We start from the raw sequence: 18,175 nt of genomic DNA, 5'->3' as shown, positions 1-18,175 counted from the left end.
TCTTAGTCCCTCCCACTAGAGATGCAAGCAGAGGAGGTGAGAGAGATAAACAAGGTTACGACATTTTTGTTTTAAAGCAGTCATTTTAAAGCAATGACATGTAGCACAGCTGTATCATCTGTCCACTGTTTTGTTAGCACAGCTGTATTTTATATCTGTCAGATGTATTCATGATAACTTTCAATAGGTTTTATATTTGCTGTGAATTCAAACACAACATGGCCTTATATGAAGAGAATGTAGGGAACTCATAGTTAGCGCTATTTTTATTTAACCCACACATGCTGTGAAGTATAGAAGAGACCTGTCACACAGAAGAATACAAACAATAAAGTGATATTTATCATCCACCCACATTTGTCAGTCCTGCTCCTGACATGGTTTGTATATTCCAGCTGTGTGTCACGGATGCAGAAGAGACTTCATGGATGGATATACCTGTGCATCCTCGCTCTTTCTTCCTCCAGCAAGCCTCCTAAAAAATCCTCTCTCTTCGAGATGCTTTTTAGGAATTGGAACATGCTCAGTAGTAGTGCAACAAGATTGATTTCCGGGTCAGGGGCAGATAGAGGACGGAGGAGATAAGGGGACTGAAATTAGTGAAAGGAGATGAGCCTGGGGTTGTGTAACAAAGATCTGAGTGAGAGCAATAGTCAGAGATGAAATTTTGTCAACCTACACAGGTAGTGTGAGCGCAAGTAGACACACTCAAACTGAAGCACACGATGTTTGTGCAGAGGAACTGAACAGATATGCCTAAGCAGCGGCTGTTGGAGAGAGAGGGAAACCATTACAAGATCGAAACATAAAATGAAGAAATGATGTAAAACCGAAAGATCATGATCTAGATTAGGGAAAGTTAGAGTTAGGATTAGCTGAAGTACCTCCATACGATCTACATGTGTTAGATAACCATTACAACAGCTAGTGTAGGGACATGTACAACTAATATGCATTTCTAAATTTTTTTTGAAACGTCTGGAAAGCTGTGTGTGTGTGTGTTTTTGTGTGTGTGCACTTGATTGACTGACTCATGGCTAATGCCGGCGTTGCCAGGCGACGGTGACATGTAGGTACATTGTTTTTATCACACTCGGCCACACATACACACTGCCCACACAGGATGCTAGACTTTTAGTCTGTTCAGCCAAGCTCTGCATAAGCTAACAGCACCCAAAGGATTCACAGTGTTGAAGGGTTGAGCCATCCGCGGTATGTTCTGGGAGGCAGCGGGGAGATGGGGGATAAGACCGACGTCCTGGCGGACAGGAAGTCCGACTTCCTGCCTTGATTAATGGGGGGACTGTTAGATTACACAGAGGCACAGAGGGGGCCTCCCACACACAGAGCCCCCACATTTCACCTTCAATGTCAACCTTTTTCCTTCCCCGGTTCTCAGAGCGCTCCAGAAAAATATTCTAAAATGGTTGCAGATAAGATTTTAACAGCTTCTCTCAACATCTAGGCTCATATTGTGACAGTCAGAGGAATTCTTGTTTATCTCTCGAGCTCCCCTTTCCCCCAGTATATTTTGTTTATGCATGAGGGTCAGAATCCTGTAGAACTGGTGTTTCTCAACCACGTCAGCGGTCAGGAGTCGTGTCAGGGCGAAGAATGTAAACAGTGAACAGAGCTGGACTCTTCAGAGCGGGAGGAATGTGACGAGTGGCGGTGAGCTCTGCAGTCACTCACTAATGGGATGTTAGACCTGTTACAAACCAGAGAACGTCAAAGGCAGAAAGGTTCCACCACTGGCGAGTTGCTTTGCTATGCAGAGAGAGAGTGGGGGTGGGGGGTGGAGTGAGAGGGGAGGCAGGCCAGGGAGGGAGGGGGGAGGAGAATAGAGAGAGGTGCTTTTTAAGATTTCATGTTGTCCTCCAGCCCCCACAGTTTGCAGATAAAGGTTGCCGTTGCCAAGGTGACTTGACAGAGAAAGGGAAAGTATCTGGCTGTGTTTTGCCTGTTCTTGTGCAGGAAGCTTAGAAGCCAGAGGCACAGATAAGATGATTTCAGTCCCTCCTCCACAGAACAAAAGCTGTACGCATGATATACTGCCTTAAATACCTCAGGACACTTTGGCTGCTGAATTCACTCCAAAGCTGCCTAAATATGCGAAACATGCAGTAATGAGAAAGCACCCTACGCTGTGCTGAACCTGCTTTTTCCCTTTTAAATCTGCACGATTACATTAATACATGTAGACAGACGATTTATCTCCATACTGGAGGGAAAAGAAGAAAAAAAAAACGAGGCGATGCTTTACAGTCAAGAGGAAAAAACTCTTATGTTTATTAGCCATGAATTTCACATTGTGAAAAAAATCACATGTACAAAATAATGCCATAAAAAATAGAAATTAAACTCTTACATGACGAAAAGAACTGATGCACACTGACAGTGTTTTCTGTCTAATTTACATCATTAGGTGAAGCGAGATACTGAGCTCTGAATCTGAGCCAGCTGGATTTCCAGATAAAACAGAGGATAAGAGGAGGGCAAGAGTAGAAATGGGAAATGCCACTCAGCAATTAGGTGCAAATTGAAGGGGCATTCATTACTCACTGTTGCCAGGGAAACTTGTGTTCTATGGGAAAGAAATGCTCTTATCTGATTGGTGGGGCCAGAGGCTCTGTGCTCAGCGGTTGGATGAGGTCAACATCACGGAGCCACAATGGTCTCCGGAGAAGTCTTGAAATTGCCAATAAAAGGAACTTTTGGGTGGCTTAAGGAGCTGAAGTGGAATTTACGGGTCTGTTTACCACTTGATCCCCGAAGATTTGATTTGATTCTCGAGTCCACAAGGAAGAACATTTTGAAAAAAATATGTACATATTCCACCAAAACATCACCCTTTACATTGAAATTCAATGATAGCATTAATATTCAATTGTAAAATGTCAATGTTCAGGACACCGAGACAGACACACAAGACAAAAAACACTGATTAGAGTTACCAAGTTATGCAAGTGTTTAAGACATTCACTGTTTTTTGGTCTTCAGGAACTTGCAATGTTTTGTTTTTTTTAGATTTTTTGTTTTTATGTGCATCAGTGACACTATGGTGAAAAGCACTGCGGTGTCTGCCCTTAACAATGCACAGCTTGCTGGATTGAACTCTTTCTCAAACTTAACGGTAAAGAAGACTCTGGGTTAATGCCCCGAGGTGCCAAGTTAGCACATGTGACAGTCCTCCAGCTGTCCTTGGGGCAGCTGCAAAGACTGTCGCATTCTCAACCGAGTCAGGGACGTTCCTGGTAGTTAATGGGTCACATACTGCGCCAGCAGTCTTTGTAGTTCATCTTGTTTTGTTTTTCTGGTACAGTTTGGGCCTCGATTAGGTTAATTTAAGGCAAGTTTGGACCCAGGTTAGCACTAACATGTGTCCGAAGTAAAATGATGATTATTCCAATGCCATTCTTATTTGGTTAGGGACCCTATGACCTTACAAACGACTGCTTCACACCATCAGTAATGTGAGCCATTCTTCCTCATCCATCCATACTCTGAAATAACTGAAAACCCCGGAGAGATGCACCTCTGTGTCTTTTAAAAGAACAAGTTCCTCCTGGGAAAAAGACTGAACTGTGCAAAATGCAGCCCCACTGAGATCAAACAAAACACAACACCTGGCCATGCATGACACAACCCAAACATACATTCACATATGAATGCAGGCAGAGAAGAAATAAATAGGATTAAACATATTAACATAACAGAGTATTCATATGCCATATAAATTAAGACTACATTGCAGCAAGAGGAAACTGATAAATTCTCAGTTTATGTTAAGGTGACAAGATTTCTGTGACCACAGAGGAGAGTTCATGCCAGTTTTACTGAATCACTATGAGTGGACATGCTCTAAAAAGGGTTCAGCTATGACTCAGCAAGCGAGCCGCTGCTTTTATCAGAATAACAGAAAGCACAGCCGGTCTTTTACAGCATTAAGTATACAGCTCAGTGTGACAGATTTCCTTCCGAAGCGCTGAATCCAAACACTGAATGTGCCTCTGTGTACAACGGCTTGGTTAACAGCGGGCGTTAATGCGTAACTGCAAAACAGCAAACATGTAAGGTCGCGACCTGGAGGCACCTCGACCCACCCGGGCCGCGCACAGATCCCCTCCATCCTCCTCAACCTCAGCTGGCGTTGGTCATCAACACCTCATGACTCCAAGTGACAGCAAACTGCCAAAGCCTTCATGGGAGGAATGCGCAAAGGTTTGTTTCTGTGTCGGAGCTTTGTCAGAGAAGTTTGAAGTAAGTAAAAGAAGATAGAAACAGAAGAGCTTATTAGAGGATAGAAGGGGGGAGATTTGCTCCTTCATTGTGCCGTTTAAAAATTCAGTCAAACTGAGTTGCTTTTGTTACGTAGCACACCAATCATTGCATCCCCCTCCCTCAACCTAAACAGAACATCCATCATGCTATACAGTTTTTTTTTTCTTTTTCATTTTCTTTTTTTATCATAGAGAAAAAACATCAATGCACATCCTCACAAGCCTGTCATGACTAAATGGGAGCACTCCTATGGCAGCATGAAAGCACAAGTCTGAAACGCCACGCGAGGTGTCCACAAGGTCGGAGTTTGTGCCTCATGAAACAAGCAGCAGTTTGTTTGGTTTGTTTGCGTGAACTGCGGTACTGTATGTCTCAACTTCCTTCTCCGAAACTAGAGAGATGACATCATTCCAGCAAAGTGTCCGAGTCTCTGGTTCTGCATCTTTGCAACATGGAGATGAACGCGGGTGTCTGTACATCACTGCTCAGTGTCTCTTTTAGAGGAAGAGAATGTGTGCTTCTTCACAGTCGGGAGACCAGTAGATGATGCAAAACGGGGAAATCTGAGGAGAAGAAGAGAATGACTGGTTAAACGGGCTAATAAGATGTGTGAAGACGCCTGAAAGCAAACAGATTTAAAGGTGACTTTTCAATTATTCAAAAGACGAAAGTACAAAGAAGCAGAAAATAACACAAATCTGGGGAAACAAGGATCACGCATAATGCTCCTGGATCACCTCAAAACCCTCGTGAAATGTTAGTTTCTGCAGTCTTTTATAAAGAGTCAGGATGGATTAAATAGAATTAACACCTGTACAGTGTTATACACGCCAGTGCAACAGCTCTGTAACTCTACCCATGCTGTTGATCCAGCTCTTCAGAGACCTGTATTTGTGTCGACATATGTAGTATTGGATTGCATTTTATTCGTGATATAATACAAAACCAGCACAACTACAACCTTAATAATCACAGCAGGAATGAATCAACACCTCACACGCAGTCCAAACAACTATTTGAGCCTATAAACATCACATAAGGGGTGTTTTATTGCAGAGATAGTATATTCCATTTCACTGCACAGGTCTTGCCAGTGTGTCCACTCCGTATCTCCTGCTAGACTAATAGATTTGGTAAATCCTCCTCCTCTTGTTTCCTCAGTACAGTCTGGCCTTGGTCCAGCTTCTTATCTCCCCCGCAGCTCACTACACTTTCCACATCTGCATTTTACTCTTAGAGTTTCACTCTGACCTTACCATTTTTAAAGCTTTTACTTAATGTGTACTTATCTGTGCAGCACAGATGGTTACAAGCTTGGCAGCCCTCTATGTGTCTAATGTGAATCATCAGCAATCTCTGTTTGGAGGTGGGCCTTTCCCATGCTGTTTCTGCCGGAGGACATGTGTGTGATGAGTGAAGATCTAAACCCCGAAGACCAATTTTTAGCCTGCCTAGAGGTGGCAATGATCATGAACTTCCAGATCCAGAAAACTAACTACTAAGTAAGTAAACTAAGTGGATTATGCTTAGGTTCATGATTTGCATTTAGAGGGGAAAAAAGCATTTTCTGAGGGTATTTATTAATTAAAAGCAAAAGTAGCCTGAACTCCACAATGAGCTAATTTATCTTTGTATTTGCAGAGATTAACTCAAATTCACTGCCACCTGTTTGTTTAGAGCATTTGGACTTTTGAAGATTTAGATCACACTTATAACTATACACTAAATTCCAAGCTAGAAGCAGGAGATTATCTTAGCTTAGCACATGACTGGAAAAAAGGGGAATCAGCCAGTCTGGCTTCATCTAAGACTCACAAAATCCATCTACCAGGACCTCTAAAGCTCACTAATTGGCAAATTTGTTTAATTCATACAAACACTGAGGTATAAAAATGAAAAGTTGTACTTTGACAGGGAGTTGTGTGCCAGACTATTTGTTGGCCTGGAATTGAAGCTAAGCCTATTGACTGCTGGATGTAGCTTCATATTTAGAGGAGTCTGTGGCTATAGCCGACAGAATGGGGCAGAGTTAACAATAGTCTTGCAACAGGAGTCCATGTTGTGGATGGAAACAAAGCTGTAAAAATGACTGGAGCTCAATGGAAGACGAGTAGGCCATTTTCCACTGCAAGACCTTGCAGGTCATAATAGGTCGGCACCATCCTTTGTGCATGTTCCAACCCCAAGAACCATCCGTGTACAGCCTCTTTCTGCTCTGCATGTCTCAACTGACTGGTGAAACTTAGAGAAGACAAGCACAGTTTTTCTGCCCTTTCGATGTCCTCACTGAGCACCAGACTTCTCCTCACGCCGCCATCAACAACGTAAAATTTGGCATTGCCATAGTTTTATTTCTAGTGACTAGTGCTTGTTTTTGTGCACTCAAAGCTAACGTCGTGGTTGAAGTTGTGGGATCTCAAGCTGCAATGGAAAACAAAACACGTTTGCCCTGAGTTCCTGCAGTGAAAGGCCTTCTATAGTTAGTCAGGTCATGTGTACCTCTAGGTCTTTTTAATTTTATAAACTTCTGTTGTTTAACCTCACCCAGAAACTAAGTCTAAATCAATGAAACGGACATTTAATCCCACCTGAACTCAACATTTAGACCAATCAAATCACGATGGCTGTGACTAAAAATTTGACTTTGAACTCCTCTCCGCTCTGCAGCCTGCAGCCGGGGACACTTGCATATTCATTAGAATAAAATCAATAGTTCATTAAGCGAATTTGCATATTTCCCAAAATGTCAAGCTATTCCCTCAACACTATGCACATGACACCACTGAAACTGTTTAAACACCGTCACAGGGATTGGAAACCAGATGAAGCTCATGTGGGTATGTTTGTTTTAAATCTATGCAAAAGCATTTGGTTGCCTTCTCTGATCATTTAGAGCTCGTAGATGGTACAGATGGGACAATGTGACCTGTTCCTGGTCTGAAAGTTGTGTTTAGTCATTCATTGGTCTACTCTGGTGCTGAAATCACCAGTCATCCTCAAAGTACGGCCACATCATCAACATCAAGAACATTGGTCTACATTGTCAAGCTATTTGATTCTGTGAGTGCCATTTACCCCCACTAAAAGCCTCCCAAGAAAAAAAAAAAGTGAAAAGCAGGAATCTCAGACAAGTTAGAATTGTTCCCCTGGGAAAAACTGAGAGAGAACTTCTTTTTTCTCTCACAGCTACAATCTCCTTCTGTGAGGTCTAACATACTTCCTTCCCCTTTCATTCCTAAACAGTCAGCCTTCTTTTCCATTCCTCCACATTTCGTCTTTTCACCACGTTCAGTGAGTAGACTGTCAGTTGCCATGACAGGCAGGCGCACAAAAAACAAATTCTGTATTAAATTAGTGGCAGGATTATTCACTTCACCGAGCACTGTGTTGCACTGGCTTAGAGATAGTTCAAACCTTCACTGTAGTCTCTCCCTTTCAGAGATGAGTCACTGAAAAGAAAGGGAATAATAAGTCTTAAAAAATATTTCATCCTGTAAAGAGAAGGAACATCACAGCGTTGCAGTGAAGCTGCTCTGAGCTGTTTCCTGGCATTATCGAATGGGAGACTGTGAGAGCTGGACAGCTGGGGAGTCACTCTACTTCGCTCCTTTGCATTCTCAGGAGCTGAGGGCTGCCAGCCATCTCAAAAAAAAAATAAATAAAAATACAGGCAAATGAAAAGGACTGCCTGCATGGCTTTGTGTGGGAGCGTCGGTCAAGGGATCGTGCGATTGTGATGGTGACCCTGCAGCCTGAAGAAAGATCAGGTTTGCCAGCTGACTACTTGTGCTCCACATGCATCTGGGCCGTTTATCGTCAGAGCAGGAGAGCGGGGGCTAGAATATGGCCTGGAGGACGTAGATGGGAGCAGAGAAGACTATCGAGTTCAACAGTAAATTTTTTAGAGCGAGACCGCTGCTATCAAGGATGATGTGTGTCTGACTGGGCCGGGAGGGCGGCCGCTGTCTCGCTCCACAACTCTCCCTCTTCGCTTCCCGTGCTGCCACTTCTCTCAGTCACCTCCACCGATGATGAATGGTTTCCGACACTGCGTGAGTCGCAGGCTGCCTCCCTCTCGCCCAGCGTAAAGACCATAACCTCATCAAAGGAAGGCGACTGAGAGTGGATTAGCCTCGCCAGGGTGTTGTAGCCTGCTGGTGTGGGGCTTTTCTAATTGGCAGACCCCCTTTTCCCTCTTAGAGAGATTTCCCCCACAGGAGCAATAAAAGTATCCTATTCTCTTTCAATTACCCTCTCTGTCCTTCGGCCCATCCCCACAGCCACATAACTCACTTAACTAACGCACACAAGTCCCTATCAATTCCCCCCGCTGGCCCAGCCTCCCTCCTCTAGATCTTCCTCCCCTCTCCTGCAGAGACGATCCATCTATCTCCCTTTTATCTCTGTTATTCTAAAAAATGTAACCCAACAACTGCACGTCAGAACTGGAACAATACTGGATATAACACTGTGAGAATATACTGTGAGGTGGCAAAATTACAAATATAAATTACAGTACATTGTGTTTTATGGGTTTAATTTTTCTACAATATAAAGTTCACTTATTTAACTAATTATTTTCTGTAACTATAAAGTTTATTACTTAAAAAGTGCTGCATTAATACGTAGCTTTGCAAAAAGTGATTTATCTCAAGAATAAAGAATTAATTTTAGCCACCATGTTGCGATCTGTTCTTTAAATCTCTAGAACATTCATATTTTTCTTGACAATCAATTCAAATAGAAACAAAAAATACATTATTGAACATTAATAATTCAACTGATTACCACGTGTTTATGGAAAACAAACTGCAAAATCCTTTAAGCTCTGGTGATTTAGTATTGCGCTCATACAACTTTGTCAGACTCGTGATGGAGAGTTAAGAAAAAGAATCAAAATCGATGCTGCAGAACCAGCGATATCATATATTTCCCTTGTCAAAAAGCGGTGCTTACACTATCCACAATGCAACACGACTGCTGACAGTTCAGTCAGAAACTCGGGTGTGTTATGGCAGTAGTGGATAATATAGCCTCGAGCTCCTAATCTAAAGCAGAGATGAGGAGTGGGCTGCAGAGGACTTGCAAGCTCACTTCTTTCTCCTGATTCTTTTTTATTTTCAAATTTCAAGCCACTTGAGGCAATTCATCAAATTTCACGTAGCTCCCTGTGAAACCAAACTACAACTTGTCTCACATATTCCACAGCACCCCCACAAGACCACAGTACATATAAAATCCAAGACCATGTCAAATCAGTGACACGAGACACATGAAAGGTTGAGCTTACCTCATGGAGAGGGAGCAGGTAGAAGGTTTGGGATTCAGGCAGGAAGATGTTTCCAGGTGCTGACGAAAGCAGTGGGAATGAGTGAGTATGGCACGGTAGTGATGCTGTTCCATGCATCCAGTGTGGGGTCATAGCAGTCCAGAGTTTTACACCGCTGCGTGCCAAAGTACCCGCCCACCACATACAGTTTGTTTCCTGACGCCACAGCCTGGCAGCTCATTCGCTTGGCCGTCACGTCGCCCACTTTAGTCCACTGGTAGCTCTCGCTGCTGAACTTGTAAGCGGAGCATGCTGAGAATTCTGTATCCCCGCCCATGACAAAGATCTGGTTTCCCAGCACGGCAGCAGCTGTGTAGCGCCATGGTTGCGGGCAGGATGCGGGCACAGTCCATCGGTTCTCCTGTGGATCGTAGCACTGCACTTTGGGCAGCTTGTCGTGGGTGACACTTGTCCCTCCGAAGGCAAATAGTTTGAGCTTGACGCTGACGACTGCTGCGTTGCTCACGCCCTCTCTGAGAGGAGCCACCATGGTCCACTTGTTCGCCACCGGGTCAAACTGCTCCACCTGTTTGAGCGACACTGATGGAGAAGCCGGGAGGCAACCGGTCGCTGCAGTGTGGCCTCCTACGACGTAGAGGCAGTGTTTCAGCTCTGCAGAGCCGTGGCCGAACCTGGCAATGAGCATGGGCGCCGCCTTTGACCATTCTTCGTGCACAGTGTCATAGACCCACACATCTTTGGACACGCCATTCTCTGAGCCCCTCCCACCAGTAATGTACACCTTGCAGCCAATGGCACAGGCGCTAAACTCCTTCCTGGGACTGGGGATGTCAGCCTTCGGGATGATCTCTTTGGCCTTCTGGTCCACCAGGTACAACTTGTCGCACATGAAAGTCTGCCCACCCAGAAGAAAGAGGGCATGGCTGGTTTTTCTTGGACGAGCACAGGGGCTGTTCACAACACCGTCATTCTGCAGGATCTTCAGCTTGCAGCGGATAGCTTCATCCACCAGCTCCTTGCTCTTTGGCTGAGCATTGATCAGCTCCTCTGTCGAGACGTTCTCCATTAAAAAGATGGCAGGCAGCAGGGCAAGGCGGACGGTTCTCAGGAGCTCTGGGAGATGGCAGTGCCTCCTTTCCAGGTCGTAGTTGATCCAGTTGAGGGCAGCTTCATAAACCAGTCTCTCATCTTCGGTCTCTAGCTCTTCATGTGACAAAAGCTGCACCACCATGTCTTTGGGAAGTTGGAGGAAGTCCTCTGTCTTGCAAATAGCAGGGAAGTTGCTGAGACACATGCCCCAAGAGAGCTCTGACAGCTTGGTGCACTGGTGGGCGTCAGACAGCAACAGCATGCCAAGACAGTTGGACGGGTGAAGGTTTCTCTCTAGGAATTCGGCACAAGCATCCCGAATGTCCTGAAACTCCAGCATGTCCCCGGCCTCCAGTAGGGACTCTGCATTCTCCTCATTGATGACCACACGTGACGAGTATGCGTAATCCAGCAGGAGCTCTAAAACCTCCGGGTGGATGGAGTCACGGAAGTCGACTTCGCTGGCCTGGCTCTCCCTCAGCCCGCCGCTGAACATGGCCTCAAAGTAGCGGCTGCAGGCAGCTAGCACGGCGCGATGGCAGGGGAAGGAGCGGCTGCCGGCATGAAGCAGGACATCTGTGAAGAGCCTTTGCTGCCGCAGTGAGTTGAGGTGCATGAGGACACTGTCGGCATAGGAGGACTTGTGAAAAAGGTAGATGTTCATAGAGCCAGTGCTGGCTCGTGATTTCCGGTTCTCATGGACGCACACGGACATTTTCATTGAATCCTGAAACGGAAAAGAAAGGAAAAATCTCTCTTTAGTGGATTTTATATTTTATAGTCAAGGATACAGAGTTGCTTTTCTTCCCTGATCACGTCCCCTCTGACAGCTTCAAACAGCAAATAGCATGCCTTTTAACATATATACTAATTATGCAAAAGCAGCCAGTTACTGTTGCTAAGGCAAAATAATGTTAGTTATCTCTGAGACTAGATTGTTTGTCTTCACAATTAGTCACAAAAAGCATACTTGGTTAGTAAGTAAAGTAGGCCTAAAGTGCTTCCCCAACAGTGAATGCTGCACATACACACACTGTGATGTTGATGCAGAAATGTTTCACCCTTCAGCCCTAATATCCATAATACGACAAAGACTGTACACGTCTGGAGAAAGAACAACCATACCCGAGAGAAAGACATTAAGAAAGAGATCAAGTGATTGCAAATTACAAAACAGCACACATCTGGGAGTTATGAAGGTCAAGCAGATAACAATTGTCTTCTCGCAGAGACTATAAGGAAGGCTTTTCCACTTTAAGCTCTGAGAAGTGCTAATCCCCCTCTTTCAGAGATGCCATGATTTACAAGTAAATGTCCCTTTGCAGAGCACTCTTTAAGAAAAGAGGAAAGAAAGAGACAGCAGGACTCTTTTAAGCCTCTGAGAAATGCACTGAATTTACTCCACTCCCCTCCCAGAACACACAGCTCCCATCTTCACTGTCCTCGCCCTGTCCTCACTTTCATTCCACCCAATTTTTAGACACGTCAAGTGCCTCCTGCACTCTATTTACAGAGGCGCCCAGTCCCTGCCTGGCTTAGCAAATCCACAGCCGACAGATTCCTTGAACAGACAGTTCCCAGACTGCTCCAGAACCTATAGGTCTCTGCAAATAATGTGAAAGAATTTGATAGACGATTGCGTAATCTTAAGCCCGCTCCACCCAAAATGTTGCCCTTTTTAGCTTCGAAAGAGGCGTGAGGTAGTTGTAGCATATTTGTAGTTTTCTTACTGACAGCAAACAGCTGCAAGTGTGGTCAGCTTTCAACCTGCCAGTTACCATGAATTCCAATGATTCCAAAGTTTTGAAGGCATAAGAAGTCTGCAAACATCCATAAAACCTTTTCAAAGCTGCAGCCTGATCTGTTCCTCTGTTCTCCGTTTATATGCACAGGATACCACAGACACGGTTAATAAACCCTGACGTGGAGCTGCAGAGTTCTGAGGAGGGTCCTCACATTAAAAAAACTGTGATCATTTTGAACCTTTCTGCCTTTAACAGCTTCTCACAAATCCAATTCATTGTGAAAGAAGTCGAGCTTTGTCAGGGAGCAAACATTTTACAAACCTACAGGTGGTGGGTGTTTGACATTCAAAAAGATAGATTTTCACTTCAAGACTGATAGAGTTCAAAAGTTCCTGGGTTGTCGTAAATGATCCGTCTACAACGAGCCGCAGACAGCAGAGGACAGTTTCCATTTTCCATAAGTTGCATCATCTGCTTCACATTCCTCAGAATGCAGTCTCATGAATAGCCAATCAAGCGGTAACCCTGCAGGTACAAATGCAAGTCCAGTGGGGATTTCTAGTGAGCAGTGTCACTCATACCTTTAGCTTTATATCTCAATGAATATTGAATGAATTGCTATGAAATTTGGCACAGATGTTCATGATGCCCAGAGGATGACTCTGACTCGCCCCTGGCTTTTCCTCTAGCAATGCGGTGAAACTGACAGCTCTGATTTTGAGTGAAACGTCTCAACAACTTTTGGATGGAATCTCAATTTATCCTGAAATTTTAAGGCCAAATACTTGCAGAACTAATAATTACACCATGTTTAACAAAATACTGTTGTCACTTTGAACATATTTGCATATTGGTGTCAGCATTTAGCCTCACACAGCTGTAAACTTGTCTTCTTGTTCTGTTCTCAGTGACTTTTAAAGAAAATTCTGGTTTAATGTTGAATCAGAATGACTCATATAAATGTGATCAAACAGTAAACGCCCTGGGAAACATCTTTTGTGAACAACGAAAGCACAATTTAATGTCGCTCTGGAGTTCTCACGGATTTCAGATGCTCTCCAGTCTTAAAAAGCAATCTGTTCATTTCGAACATGTCTTTCAAACATACAATGGCCATACTTAAGTATATAGTTTAGTCATTTCACAAGAGGAGATAAAAGGAAGAATATTATTTCCCACGACTTAATGCAGCACATGACTAGCTGCAGCCTTGGTTCAACAGGACTGATTGCATTCCACAAGTGACAACAGCGGCAACCCGTCATCCCTTGGCCTCTGGCTCAGCTATAATGAGAATATCCTCGCCTAGTCGCCTACCTGCACACGCTGCCTCCAACGCAAGCACACTGCAGTTCAGGGTTTCTAATGGGGAGTCTTAAGCAGCTTGATCTGAATCAGTGTTTCTCATAAGTCAGGCAGTACACTGGAGAGCTTTTGCATATGCCGGTAATTGTTGTTAATGAATGTAACATTCAGTAGTCCAGGTCTGAGGCCAGTAGCTGATAGGCAGATAAACACTTGAATTAGTCCAATAGGAAGTAAGTAAAAAAAATAAGAACAGGAGTGATTATTTTAAATAATACAGCACGGTAATTCTCTGCCCACAGGTGGGAGAGTGATAACACATTAATTAAAAGGAGGATGACACTTAACTAAAGCTGTGATAACAGGTAAATGTCACTGCTGTAGCCCTTTTATCAAAAATCTTTTGTGTCATTGCTGGCGTTCCAACTTCCAAAGTATAATCATTTCCTCTCTGTAATGACCTTGTCATTCCTTCCTATTATCTCGCTGTGATAATGGCAAGCCATGACACGGCCTTGTTCTCAGGAATGCCGACATTTTTGTGTCTTGTCCGGATAACAGTTTAGGTCAGGAATTTGAAAACGTCTAAAAGAGTATCATTGCCTCAGACGTTTAGTCTTTCTATAATGACATTTAATTTATTCTTCCGCCAAGGTTGAAGCATGTTTGTGTGTCAGCAAGACTATGCAAAAACTTTACAGCTGAATGCCATGAATGTTAGTGGAGAGGTGGAGTACGGCTAAAGGAAGGACACATCACATTTCCTTGTTGATCCACTTAAGAGCTGCAGGGCTTTGGTGGAGGACTGTGCTCTTCTAGTGCACTTCTAGTTTACTTTATTTGTTGCCTCGGTGCCTAAATAAAGCTAATCAGAAAAGCTGCAGTGTTAGTGTATTCTCCTACCACCATCCATTTAGATGGCATACTGCTGCATACAATTATTGGAGGTGATCTGCTTGTATAATCTAAGTTTTGCATTTTATCAAACGAATGTGTTCACTCATACAGTGAGTGCAGGAAGAGTGAACAAAGAGAAGAGCAGCAAGCCGGAGAGTTAAACCATTTGCATATTAAAGGATAAAGCCTGGATTACCAACTGGGGCTGGGTAATTCAAATAGAAATTTCAGCTTTGTTACAAATGTGCTTGTGTTTAACACTTATCTCCTGAGGTTGTTTATTGTTGTTGTTTGCCAAACCTGTAGAATGGAATTAGAGCCTGATCACTGTAATAGTTGGCTGATATCATCCGGTAGATAAACTTTTTCTTTTTCCGAGCACAGTGCAGAGGAAGATGTACGGAGTAATTCAGAAATGTTGTCATCACATAGTTTGTCAGACTTCACTGTTTACAATAATATCAGCAGCGTCTGCAGCACATGCAGCAGAGTACACGTCACTATGAAGCAGGTGGTGGTGCGGAGTTAAGCGGTGTTTTCATTGTAAGCTGCTGATTAGTTTTTGTAATGCAAAGCTGGAATCTTAAAAAACAATGACCCCATCATTTCCCTTTTAATATAACTCGAACATACTGAGTATACACACTATATATATATTAATTAATCTGTTTATTTATTTATTTATTACAAGCACCTAAAATATCAGTACAGACATCGGCTCCAAAAATCCAGTATAAGTCAGGCTCTCATTGTAATACCAAAGACTTATTCTGAAGTACATGGATTTTTGTGTATGCTATATTTAAGTATATGCACAAACTAAGACAAATCTGCTTGCAGTTTACATCTATTTCTCCTTTTATGCCTTCAACTAAACCATCTAAGCTCAGCTTATTGGGGAAATCACATTTACTTTACTTTACTTGCATCACTGTAATCTGTCTGCGCCCAGTCAACAGCTACAGCGTTCGTTCAAACATCCTGAGTGTGACAAGTTTCTGTGACGGCCGTCTGGCAGACATTAACGCTTCGTGTTTCCAAACTTTCTTTCCTTGAAAGAATACTGAAGATTACAGGGAAGTTTAGGATTAGTTTGACAACTTTCTCAACTGACTGACTTTCAGTGGCAGTCTGTCTTTTTTTTTCTGCACTAAATGAGAACAAACAAAAAGGATTTTTCAGCCACATCCTCGCTACAAGTCTGTAATCTTGCCAAAGCAGCATTTGGGCCATTTCACATCAGTTTACAGAAGTAATGCAAACATTTCCAAAGAAAAAGAAAAATCAAGATAACATTTATATGACAGGGATGAAGAAATACAATTAGCAAAAACTTCAAAGTCCACTTTCATGACTCAGCTCACACTTTTTAGACCTGAATTCAACGTAAACCTGTCGTGCTCATTGTGTGGTTGATTTGATTTTGGCTTCCTCTTGGTATTTTTTTTCTTTCCTTTTAATAACTTTATGTATTTGTAGCTTGGTGTCATAGTTAAGAGATGCCTTGGTTTTATAGGTTTTATAGCACCATAGCAATTGTGAATGTAGTTTCACTGAAAACACCAAATAACTACAGAAAAAAGTCTTTGAAATATAGACAGAAAATCTCATATTTTGATCATCTAGGGATCATTCCCGATACTTTGCAAGCAAAAATGCTGAAAGTAATGTTACATATGTTTGTCAAACGTGAGAATTTACTGCTTGTGTCTGTCGGACGTGACAGTAACCTGCCGTCCTGAAGGGTTTCCACTGTCTCTCAAACACAACAAGCACTTTGAAGACATCAGTGTGTACTGGGCAGTTGTAACAGGCGAGGTTTCACTATTTCCTGATTAACATTTAATTGAACAGACACCATCCTAATCATTAGTTGCAGCCCTAAAATGGAGCATTTTTAATCCCCAAAATCAGTATGCATGGTTTTCTAAGTTGTTCTGATCCGTTTGGCTTCCCAGGCTATCTTCTGTTAGAGCCGCTACCATCGGCCAAAGTGCCCCGAGAGCAAGAAGAGATGCCAGCAGTGTGTGTGTGTGTGTGTGTGTGTGTGTGTGGTTGGCTGGAAGAGTTGTCATCCTCATCCCCTCACAGAAACCAGATCCACAGGCGCACCACCAGAAAAGCTCATACTACATGCCACACTCAGAAAGCACACAGTAAAAAAAAAAAAAAAAAAGAGGCATGCACATGCAGCCTCTGGACTGGATCTGAGGCCTGGCTGGCTGCAGTCTGCTCAAAATCATTGCCAGGTGTTCACAGTCAACCATGGACTCAGGAAGAGGGATGGGAGGGAGGCACTTCAAAAGTAAACAGCAGGCTTATATGGAACTAGTTCTGTACATCTGCCACTTGGTGGAGGGAAGAAAAAAAATGAAACAAGATGCAAAACAAAGAGGGAAGAGCAGCAGCAGCTACTGATGAGCATCAGTCTCCAAACTGAATCTAATCCATAGCCTCCAACCAGCTGTCCACACACACACACATCCAGGTAACCCACAAAATACCACATTATGGCAGCGAGGAGGGCAAGTCACACCTGATGTCGCCTTGAAAACATGCAAAACATCCCGAGCATGCAGTCCGGAGCGCCGAGGACAGGAAGAGCGCGCACAGGACTGAAACTACACCAGCTCTGGCACAATAATACACCGTGTAGCTGATCGCAGTGATATGATACTGATGTAAATGGTGTAAATCAACATTTTTTCTCTCTCTCTGTTTTCTGTTGCGCTTTCCTCGCTCCAGCCTGGAGTTTCCCATCATCATGAGATCAGAAGAGGACCGCTGGTACAGTATTACAATCTAATGAGAAGCTATAGCCGCCTGTAGAAGGTGATTTTATTTATTTTTACCTCTTTGGGTGAAAGCAGGAGTTCAACTGTGCCCGCGGTATCCCTCGAACATGCCACTTCTGAAAGAGCCACGATGCAGCCGTGCGCTCGGGGGAGAGGAACTCCTTGGTTATTCCCGAAATGCTGGCGGAGACTCGCTGAGGCCGTTTTTCTCTCTCGATCTCTCTCGATCTCACGCTGAGCTGTCGGCAAAATCCTCGAAGGTTGTGCGAACGAAGAAGAGGAGTCGGACTGATGGTGCAGGGGTGAAGCTGAGGTGTCTCCTCCAGCTGCTCTGCTCCGGTGTGACGGTCCTCCTCTGCGCTCCCACTCCTCTCTCCTCAGCGATGGGTGTGTTTACGGCGAGGAGGGGAGGATCGGCACCTCGTGCAAGGCAGCGGAGAGACAAAGAGGAGCAGGGTATGCATGTCCCAAGGCAGAAAGCACCCCGCCCCCAGAAACAAAGTAACTGGTGGTATTTTTCACTGGTGCACAAAGTGCTCTGATCGTTTATTTAAGTAAAAGAAAACCACAGACTATTAATGTAATAACAGGTTCTCCATTACGGGTCACAGTCCTGCACTCATGGTGAACTTTCTGACTGATGCAAAAGGCATTTTACAGATATACTAAGTCATGGCTGCATGTTTGAATGTTTCTCATTTAGAGCTTCTGTCTCTTCCACTGGGTCACAAGATGAACCTTTTGTTGCCCAAAAACGGAATAATGTTGCTCCT

At 43.7% G+C, this 18,175-nt stretch overlaps 1 protein-coding gene across 1 annotated transcript; it reads right to left on the bottom strand.

The window, feature by feature from the left end:
• Positions 1-2,258: 2,258 nt before the first annotated feature.
• enc1 (ectodermal-neural cortex 1) lies at positions 2,259-17,764 on the bottom strand. Its single transcript, XM_008295492.1, has 3 exons — positions 17,460-17,764; positions 9,572-11,387; positions 2,259-4,844 (listed from the first exon to the last, which is right to left on the bottom strand). Exon 2 carries the CDS (start codon positions 11,379-11,381, stop codon positions 9,606-9,608), a length of 1,776 nt encoding a protein of 591 aa, XP_008293714.1. The 5' UTR covers positions 11,382-11,387; positions 17,460-17,764; the 3' UTR covers positions 2,259-4,844; positions 9,572-9,605.
• Between the last annotated feature and the right edge of the window lie 411 nt (positions 17,765-18,175).

This window comes from Stegastes partitus, unplaced genomic scaffold, assembly GCF_000690725.1.
Source record: "Stegastes partitus isolate 25-593 unplaced genomic scaffold, Stegastes_partitus-1.0.2 Scaffold1052, whole genome shotgun sequence".
NCBI lineage: Eukaryota > Metazoa > Chordata > Actinopteri > Pomacentridae > Stegastes > Stegastes partitus.
This window is presented reverse-complemented; position numbering and strand designations above follow the sequence as displayed.